This window comes from Cherax quadricarinatus, chromosome 86, assembly GCF_038502225.1.
Source record: "Cherax quadricarinatus isolate ZL_2023a chromosome 86, ASM3850222v1, whole genome shotgun sequence".
NCBI lineage: Eukaryota > Metazoa > Arthropoda > Malacostraca > Decapoda > Parastacidae > Cherax > Cherax quadricarinatus.
The window spans coordinates 12,241,351-12,252,073 of NC_091377.1; the positions used below are offsets into that span (position 1 = coordinate 12,241,351).

At 46.0% G+C, this 10,723-nt stretch overlaps 1 protein-coding gene across 1 annotated transcript in view; it reads right to left on the reverse strand.

The window, feature by feature from the left end:
* LOC128702957 (leukocyte elastase inhibitor) overlaps positions 1 to 10,277 on the reverse strand; it is a 30,777-nt gene extending 20,500 nt beyond the window's left edge. The window contains exon 1 of the mRNA XM_053797449.2: positions 9,983 to 10,277. Coding sequence (XP_053653424.1) covers positions 9,983 to 10,258 — 276 coding nt within the window. The 5' untranslated portion in view covers positions 10,259 to 10,277. The remainder of the gene's footprint in view (positions 1 to 9,982) is intronic.
* Positions 10,278 to 10,723: the final 446 nt, after the last annotated feature.

The following is a 10,723-nucleotide window of genomic DNA, read 5'->3' on the forward strand; positions in this document are numbered from 1 at the left end:
GTGTGTGTCGGGTAGTACCTGGGGAGAGGTGGACAGGTGTAGTGTGTGTAGGGTAGTACCTGGGGAGAGGTTGACAGGTGTAGTGTGTGTAGGGTAGTACCTGGGGAGAGGTTGACAGGTGTAGTGTGTGTAGGGTAGTACCTGGGGAGAGGTGGACAGGTGTAGTGTGTGTGTAGGGTAGTACCTGGGGAGAGGTGGACAGGTGTAGTGTGTGTAGGGTAGTACCTGGGGAGAGGTTGACAGGTGTAGTGTGTGTAGGGTAGTACCTGGGGAGAGGTTGACAGGTGTAGTGTGTGTAGGGTAGTACCTGGGGAGAGGTTGACAGGTGTAGTGTGTGTAGGGTAGTACCTGGGGAGAGGTGGACAGGTGTAGCGTGTGTAGGGTAGTACCTGGGGAGAGGTTGACAGGTGTAGTGTGTGTAGGGTAGTACCTGGGGAGAGGTTGACAGGTGTAGTGTGTGTAGGGTAGTACCTGGGGAGAGGTGGACAGGTGTAGTGTGTGTGTAGGGTAGTACCTGGGGAGAGGTTGACAGGTGTAGTGTGTGTAGGGTAGTACCTGGGGAGAGGTTGACAGGTGTAGTGTGTGTAGGGTAGTACCTGGGGAGAGGTTGACAGGTGTAGTGTGTGTAGGGTAGTACCTGGGGAGAGGTTGACAGGTGTAGTGTGTGTAGGGTAGTACCTGGGGAGAGGTGGACAGGTGTAGCGTGTGTGTAGGGTAGTACCTGGGGAGAGGTTGACAGGTGTAGTGTGTGTAGGGTAGTACCTGACAGGGAGAGGGTAGTGGGGAGAGGTGGACAGGTGTAGTGTGTGTAGGGTGTAGGTTGACAGGTGTAGTGTGTGTAGGGTAGTACCTGGGGAGAGGTTGACAGTTTAGTACCTGTGGACAGTGTGTGTGTAGGGTAGTACCTGGGGAGAGGTTGACAGGTGTAGTGTGTGTAGGGTAGTACCTGGGGAGAGGTTGACAGGTGTAGTGTGTGTAGGGTAGTACCTGGGGAGAGGTTGACAGGTGTAGTGTGTGTAGGGTAGTACCTGGGGAGAGGTTGACAGGTGTAGTGTGTGTAGGGTAGTACCTGGGGAGAGGTGGACAGGTGTAGTGTGTGTGTAGGGTAGTACCTGGGGAGAGGTGGACAGGTGTAGCGTGTGTGTAGGGTGGTACCTGGGGAGAGGTGGACAGGTGTAGTGTGTGTGTGTAGGGTAGTACCTGGGGAGAGGTGGACAGGTGTAGTGTGTGTAGGGTAGTACCTGGGGAGAGGTTGACAGGTGTAGTGTGTGTAGGGTAGTACCTGGGGAGAGGTTGACAGGTGTAGTGTGTGTAGGGTAGTACCTGGGGAGAGGTGGACAGGTGTAGTGTGTGTGTAGGGTAGTACCTGGGGAGAGGTTGACAGGTGTAGTGTGTGTAGGGTAGTACCTGGGGAGAGGTTGACAGGTGTAGTGTGTGTAGGGTAGTACCTGGGGAGAGGTTGACAGGTGTAGTGTGTGTAGGGTAGTACCTGGGGAGAGGTTGACAGGTGTAGTGTGTGTAGGGTAGTACCTGGGGAGAGGTGGACAGGTGTAGCGTGTGTGTAGGGTAGTACCTGGGGAGAGGTTGACAGGTGTAGTGTGTGTAGGGTAGTACCTGGGGAGAGGTTGACAGGTGTAGTGTGTGTAGGGTAGTACCTGGGGAGAGGTGGACAGGTGTAGTGTGTGTAGGGTAGTACCTGGGGAGAGGTTGACAGGTGTAGTGTGTGTAGGGTAGTACCTGGGGAGAGGTTGACAGGTGTAGTGTGTGTAGGGTAGTACCTGGGGAGAGGTGGACAGGTGTAGCGTGTGTGTAGGGTAGTACCTGGGGAGAGGTTGACAGGTGTAGTGTGTGTAGGGTAGTACCTGGGGAGAGGTTGACAGGTGTAGTGTGTGTAGGGTAGTACCTGGGGAGAGGTTGACAGGTGTAGTGTGTGTAGGGTAGTACCTGGGGAGAGGTTGACAGGTGTAGTGTGTGTAGGGTAGTACCTGGGGAGAGGTGGACAGGTGTAGTGTGTGTGTAGGGTAGTACCTGGGGAGAGGTGGACAGGTGTAGCGTGTGTGTAGGGTGGTACCTGGGGAGAGGTGGACAGGTGTAGTGTGTGTGTGTAGGGTAGTACCTGGGGAGAGGTGGACAGGTGTAGTGTGTGTAGGGTGGTACCTGGGGAGAGGTGGACAGGTGTAGTGTGTGTGTAGGGTAGTACCTGGGGAGAGGTTGACAGGTGTAGTGTGTGTAGGGTAGTACCTGGGGAGAGGTGGACAGGTGTAGTGTGTGTAGGGTAGTACCTGGGGAGAGGTGGACAGGTGTAGTGTGTGTGTAGGGTAGTACCTGGGGAGAGGTGGACAGGTGTAGTGTGTGTAGGGTGGTACCTGGGGAGAGGTGGACAGGTGTAGTGTGTGTGTAGGGTAGTACCTGGGGAGAGGTTGACAGGTGTAGTGTGTGTAGGGTAGTACCTGGCTAGAGGTGGACAGGTGTAGTGTGTGTAGGGTAGTACCTGGGGAGAGGTGGACAGGTGTAGTGTGTGTGTAGGGTGGTACCTGGGGAGAGGTTGACAGGTGTAGTGTGTGTGTAGGGTAGTACCTGGGGAGAGGTGGACAGGTGTAGTGTGTGTAGGGTAGTACCTGGGCAGAGGTGGACAGGTGTAGTGTGTGTGTAGGGTAGTACCTGGGGAGAGGTGGACAGGTGTAGTGTGTGTAGGGTAGTACCTGGGGAGAGGTGGACAGGTGTAGTATGTGTGTTGACACCTGCAAAATGTTATTGTTACGCTATTTAAGCTGATCATGGCTTATTTACAGTGGAATATTCGAGGCCTCAGGGTTAATCTGGGTGAGCTTCAGGTGTTGCTCTCCCAGTTGTCCCAAGTTTGTGTCTGCTTACACGAACAAAAATTGTGCTCTGCTGTGTTCCGTTCCCTCTCGCTATATAGTATTTGCAGTCATCGGATCCTTTTCCCGATGGGACTTATAATGAAACTGCACTTCTCGTGCGCCATAGTATACCACATTCTTGGGCGCTTATCCATACTTCGCTGCATTACATTGCAGTCTGCAGTGTAATACTTTGATATATCTGCTCTTTATATCTTTCTTCTTCTCGGCCATTATGTCTTTCGGATGTGGCATCTCTAATTTCTTCCCTGCCTCCTCCTCCTCTCCTTTTATTTAGTGATTTTAATGTTAGTCATTCCCTCTGGGGAAAGTCTCATTGTGACTTTCGTGGTGATCAGTTAGAGGCTCTTTTCACTTCTTTTCCCCCTCCATGTTTTAAATACAGGTACTTCCACTCATTTAAACCCTCCCACTCAAACTTTCTCTTGCACAGATCTCTCAATTTGTTCCTCCACTCCTTCACTCTGGTCTGTGCTCCCTGATTTACATGACGACGATTATTTTCCTATTCTCCTTACTTGCCATTTATATTCTCGTCCTCCTCGATGCCCACGATAGCAGCTTGAATAGGTGAATTGGGCCATTTACTCAAGTCAGACTGTTTCTAGTGAAGAACTCTTTCCTTTGTCTTCAACTGCTGAGCTGTTACAATCATTTTTGTCTTCGGTTTTAATCGCAGCTTCGAATGCAGTCCTTCAAACCTCGGGTAGACACTCTCAAAATGCGTACCTTGGTGGTCTCCTGCTTGTGCTCGTACAGTACAACTGAAACGTGTTGCATGGGGCAGATATTGTTAAAATAGGGCCACAGAGCTACCCTTTGATTTCAAGCAGGCGAAAATGCTTGCCGGACGTGTCATCCGAGAAGCTAAACTCACTTGTTGGCGGGATTATGTTTCTACCGTCACTTTAGCTTCATCTATGAGCGCAGATTGAAAAAAAAAGTGCTGAAATTGAGTGGCAAGTACTCTCCCGACCCGGCTCCAGTTCTTAGGGTTGCCGGTGTCAGCATTGGAAACCCTCTTGAAGTTGCCACAGAAATTGGAAATAATCTTGTCCGTATCTCTCTGGGGCTCCATCTATGCCCCTCGTTGCTTTTTCCCAAGTCTGCAAGAGAGTTATAATCCTTAGACTTTTCTTCTAGCAGAAAAGTCTTTTAATGTGCCTTTTACATTTCTAGAAATAGAGTCAACACTTTCCGCTTGCCGATTGTCGTAGCTGGGCCTGATGACATTCATATACGTATGCTTCAGCATTTACATCTGTCAGCCCTCACAGTTATCTTACGTCTTTTTAATCTTAACTGGCCGCAAGGCGTTCTTCCCCAGCTGTGGAAAACGGCTCTTGTTCTGCGTTTTCGTAAACCAGGTACTTCAGGCCATGATGTCTCACACTATCGTCCCATTGCTCTTACCAGTACTGTTTGCAAGTTGATGGAAAGTCTAATAAATAGATGTTTAGTATGGTATTTAAAGACACATAAAAGTCTCTCCACTAGTCAATTTGCCTTTCATAAGGGCCATTCCACTACTGATCTCATACTTCACTTAGATACCTATGTTAGTAATGCCTTTGCATTAAGAACACTGGTAATGCCATTGCATTACTGTTCTTAATGCAAAGATTTTAGATTTTGCCACCGAAGTGGCTAGTTTATTGTGCACCCCATATCCATCCTGTGGACGGTAGCGCGAGAGCATATGGATACACAAAAGGCCTAGGAACTAGGCCCCAAAGGGTTAACAGGTGTACATATGTTTTTTTTTTATCTACATATCTACAGTTCACTTATCCGTTATAAACAAATTTAGGAAATTTGCTTAGTATATCTGGTATCTTATTTTCAGTAATATCTTGACATGTCACATAGGTTATTATACTGTCTGTCTCTGTATTCCTCAATAAGTGGACAATTAAGCACATAGTGTTCAAGACAGTGATCATATGGCTGGTCACATAATTTACATTTAGTTTGATCATCATCTGTGTGTCTCCCAAACTGCCAGAAGTACTTGTAACCAAGCCTAAGCCTGGCCACTACAACATCAGTCAGTACTTGTAACCAAGCCTAAGCCTGGCCACTACAACATCAGTCAGTACTTGTAACCAAGCCTAAGCCTGGCCACTACAACATCAGTCAGTACTTGTAACCAAGCCTAAGTCTGGCCACTACAACATCAGTCAGTACTTGTAACCAAGCGTAAGCCTGGCCACTACAACATCAGTCAGTACTTGTAACCAAGCCTAAGCCTGGCCACTACATCAGTCAGTACTTGTAACCAAGAATAAGCCTGGCCACTACAACATCAGTCAGTACTTATAACCAAGCCTAAGCCTGGCCACTACAACATCAGTCAGTACTTGTAACCAAGCCTAAGCCTGGCCACTACAACATCAGTCAGTACTTGTTACCAAGCCTAAGCCTGGCCACTACAACATCAGTCAGTACTTGTAACCAAGCCTAAGCCTGGCCACTACAACATCAGTCAGTACTTGTAACCAAGCCTAAGCCTGGCCACTACAACATCAGTCAGTACTTGTAACCAAGCCTAAGCCTGGCCACTACAACATCAGTCAGTACTTGTAACCAAGCCTAAGCCTGGCCACTACAACATCAGTCAGTACTTGTAACCAAGCCTAAGCCTGGCCACTACAACATCAGTCAGTACTTGTAACCAAGCCTAAGCCTGGCCACTACAACATCAGTCAGTACTTGTAACCAAGCCTAAGCCTGGCCACTACATCAGTCAGTACTTGTAACCAAGCCTAAGCCTGGCCACTACAACATCAGTCAGTACTTGTAACCAAGCCTAAGCCTGGCCACTACAACATCAGTCAGTACTTGTAACCAAGCCTAAGCCTGGCCACTACAACATCAGTCAGTACTTGTAACCAAGCCTAAGCCTGGCCACTACATCAGTCAGTACTTGTAACCAAGCCTAAGCCTGGCCACTACAACATCAGTCAGTCTGTTCACATTGCAAGTTGCTCCATAAACATACTTATCTACGTTCATGTTATCATAGTGGGTTATAGATCTACTCAGGCTTCTAACTGCATTCCTATAACAATCATTTTCATTATTTACTTCTCTCCTAATATTATTCCTAATGCTAGACACAGTTATACCAAAGTTATATTCTACATTCTCCTTCTGGGTACTCTTCTTGGCTAACATATCAACTTTATCATGAAGGAGTAATCCAATGTGTGATGGGATCCACAGCAATTGTACATTAATTCTTTTGTCCCGGATTTTTGAGTATCTATACCTGGCTTCCCCAATGAGCATGTTGTTGGAGTCATTATATAAGTCAAGAGCCTTCAGTGATGACATAGAATCAGTAATGATGACAGAGTCAAGCTCAGTGTCATAGGTTAGCTTTAGCGCCATTAGGATTGCAAACGGTTCAATTTGCAATGTAGGCGCCCAGTTGTTAATTCTTATGCCTAGTTCAACAAGTTTATTATCGTTCTTAACTAGGGAGGTGGCAACAAGAGCAGATGCAGCCCTGCCAGAAGACTCCTGTTTTGATCCATCAGTGTATATAACTTGTGATAACTTATTACTACCGGCTAGGTGAGAAATTTCTTCTTGAGCAGTTGCTCTAACAAGTGATTTAAGGAAGGGATTACTAGCAATGAGCTTCTTGGGAGGGACTTGTAGGTATGTGATATTAAATGAACACATCTTCCATGGAGGGTGAAATGCTCTTGTTGCCTACAGTGATACAGTTCATGCAGGTTATAAAACAATGCAATTGCACGTTTTCACAATCCATTTAGATCTGTGTGTATTTACCTCTAGACACTGGGTAAGATTCATTGTGACAGTGTCTGGTTCCTTTCTTAACATTCTAATACCGAGTACAGTGTTAATCTCAACAATAACTCGTAATGCAAAGGCATTACGAACAGTCTTCTTGGATCTTGAAAAGGCGTATGGCACTACTTGGAGATATAACATTTTGTCCCAAGCTCATCACTTAGGTCTCCGAGGTAATATGTCACTTTTCCTTAAAAACTTCTTATCTAGGAAAGATTTCCTTGTTTGGGTTAATAATTCGTTTTCTCAGGCCTTTGTTCAAGCTGAAGTTCCTCACGGATGTATATTTAGCACCATTATTTGTCTACTAGCTATAAATAATCTGGCCTCTGTTCTCCCATTTAATATTTGATTATCACTCTATGTTGATGACTTCGGTGTAGCATGTGCAGGCGCTGACTGTCGCCTAGTAGCAACCTCCAAAACACTGTCAGCCGTGTTTCCCACTAGGCCACTATGCATTTGTTTAAATTTCCTGGTGCTAAAGCACACCAAATTACTTTCACCAGACGCTCTGTTGTTTCTCATACTTCATTGTACATGTATGGCTCACATATCCCTGAACGACACGATCAACTTTCTGGGCCTCCTGTTTAATCGCCGGCTGTCTTGGAAACCTCACAGTACCTCACTGAAAGCAACTTGCCATAGCCAGCTGAACCTCCTTAAAACCCTCGCTCATCTTTCATGGGGGTTCGGATCGTTGAACTCTTCTTCGACTGCATTCAGCCCTAATTTTGTCAAAACTGGAATATGGAGACCAGATATATTTTGCAGTCTCTCCCGCAACTCTTCCTAAACTTGATCCCATCCATCATCAGGGATTACATTTATGTTTAAATGCTTTTCGTTCCTCTCCTGTTGAGAGCCTCTGTGCAGAGGAGAATATTCCAGCCTTGAACGATCACTGTGATGCCCATTGCCTCCGTTAATGTCTCCACTCTCATGACCTTCACAATCCTTCATACAGGACAGTAATGGACGTTAGTAAAGGTCCTTTATTTGTTCGCCGCCCTTATTTACTCCGTTCCATTTCTCTTCATCTTCACTCGCTCTTGACTCCTCTTTAATTGCTCCTTTTATAAGTTCATCTAGCATCTAACTTTTATCTTCAGTCTTGGGAAGTTCCAACATTTCGTGTCTGTTCTTCCTCACTGCACTGCACTAAAGCTCAAATACCTACAGTTGCTTCTTGTTCCCTTTTTCTTAACCACTCCCGGCCTTATTCTTATGCCGTTGCAGTGTACGCTGATGGTTCTAAATCCTCTGATGGTGCCGGGTTTGCAGCAGTGTTTCCGGATAGCATAGTCTGAGGGAATTTAGAATTTTTACAGTTGAACTGTATGCATTTCTCGTAGCAATTACCCGTGTTGTGTCCCGGTCTACCTCAACATTTGTGGTAGTCTCAGACTCTTTCAGTGTTTTGCAATCAAAGAATTTAATTCACCTCATCTCCTAGTTCTTCATGTGCAACTTTGGTTGTGACTCATTTCTAGCAAAAACAAAGAAATCGTTTTTTGCTGGGTGCCTGGTCATATTGATGTTCAGGGCAATGGGTAGGCAGACTCTGCTGCGCAGTCTTGTAGTAGGTTCGCCGGTCTTGTCCCGGCCCGGGTCTTTTCCAGATGATGACCCGGCGCGGTCACCAGAACATGACCTCCCTGTTTCATGTAGAGGTATACCATACTCAGACTATTTTTCTTTAATCTCTAGCCACCTTCGCAACCGTTGGCAACACCGTCGATCTGAGTCGATTCATAAGAAATTACATACTATCAAGCCGAGTTTAGGATCCCGGTCTTCTTATCATCGATTCCGAGGTTGGGAGACTATGCTCTCCCGTCCTCACATCGGGTACACACGTCTTACCTACGGGTATCTCATAGAGACAGGCCCAGTTCCACTCCGTGAGAATTGTCAGGTTCCGATATCAGTTTGACATATTCTATTGTACTGTCCTGTCTATCAACAAGTACGCAGAATTTACCTCCGACGTCGTCACCGCTCTAACACCCTTACTTTATCTTCCCTCCTCGCTGACGGCCCCAACTTTGACACAGACTCCCTCTTTAACTTTTAGATAGCAACAGATTTATTACCCAAACTTTGATTATACTTTCTTTAACACTCCTCACAGCCCTTACAAACTCTACCTCTGTTATACTCCTCACCCTTGATAGTCTCAGATCAAGATATAACCATGCCACTTAGCATACCTACCCCTGCAGCGCTGTATGGCCCTTGTGGGTCTAGTGTTTAGCTTTGATAATAATAATAATAATAATAATAATAATAATAATAATAATAATAATAATAATAATAATAATAATAATAATAATAATAATAATAATAATAATAATAATAATAATAATAATAATGTCGGTTCTATGAACATTTGTTGAGTTGAACTTGATAATTTACATATATTGTTACGTAAGAAAATTGCAATATAAACTTATATATAAAACCTGATTAAAATAAACTTAGCTTAAAAGGCAGCAAGGTAACACTGACTTGCTTTACCAGCTGGTGTAGAAGGCAGCACACTAACCTGTCTTATCTGCTGTTTTAGCAGCTGGTGTAGAAGGCAGCACACTAACCTGTCTTATCTGCTGTTTTAGCAGCTGGTGTAGAAGGCAGCACACTAACCTGTCTTATCTGCTGTGTTAGCAGCTGGTGTAGAAGGCAGCACACTACCCTGTCTTATCTGCTGTGTTAGCAGCTGGTGTAGAAGGCAGCTCACTACCCTGTCTTATCTGCTGTGTTAGCAGCTGGTGTAGAAGGCAGCTCACTACCCTGTCTTATCTGCTGTGTTAGCAGCTGGTGTAGAAGGCAGCACACTAACCTGTCTTATCTGCTGTTTTAGCAGCTGGTGTAGAAGGCAGCTCACTAACCTGTCTTATCTGCTGTGTTAGCAGCTGGTGTAGAAGGCAGCACACTAACCTGTCTTATCTGCTGTTTTAGCAGCTGGTGTAGAAGGCAGCTCACTACCCTGTCTTATCTGCTGTGTTAGCAGCTGGTGTAGAAGGCAGCTCACTACCCTGTCTTATCTGCTGTGTTAGCAGCTGGTGTAGAAGGCAGCTCACTACCCTGTCTTATCTGCTGTGTTAGCAGCTGGTGTAGAAGGCAGCTCACTACCCTGTCTTATCTACTGTGCTACCAGCTGGTGTAGAAGGCAGCTCACTAACCTGTGCTACTAGAGGGCGTAGAAGGCAGCAGAGTAACACTATCTTGTTTTGCCAGCTGGTGTAGAAGGCAGGTGGCTCACTAACCTGTCTTATCTGCTGTGTTACCAGCTGGTCCTGAGTGTGTAGCAGGGGAGAGAGGATGGCAGCCACACCTACGGGACTGAAGAGCATATTAGCGTTGGGATGAGTTGACTGGTTGACTAGAGCACCATATAGGTCCAGGGTGAAGCGGAAATGAGCTTGGTAGAACCTCTGCCCACTGCTGACTGGCCCAGCTGCCCTACCTGCTCGGTGGGTCCAGGGAATGGCAGGAGTGGGCAGCAGTGTCACCACCAGTAGACACAACACACGCCAGGTCATCGTCACCCACCTCCCACCACCACCCTGTAATACACTGTAACACAGTCTACACTGTAACACAGTCTTCACTGTAACATAACCTTCATTGTAACATATATAGACAAGAATGAATTTATAAATAATTTTCTAAATAACCACCTGGTGGTTCACAATTACACTCACTCACCCACTGACTATAAACCCAGAAATACTAATCTTAATCTTAAAATAATAAATCCTAACTAGTCATAAGTTTGCCTATGTTACTCAAATACAGACACCTTGTTATTGTGCCAAAACAAAAGCATTCACATTGCTAAACTCACAAATTATGATGTAGTCACTTAGCCTTAATACTATAATCTGTAAGGATTTAATATGCCTGAGCTTGCTACCATCTGCAGCTCATAAGACTGCCATCCCCACGAGCCCCTTTGAGGCGGGGTAGATGGCAGACCAGAGGCCTAGCTTCTCCCTACGAGCCCC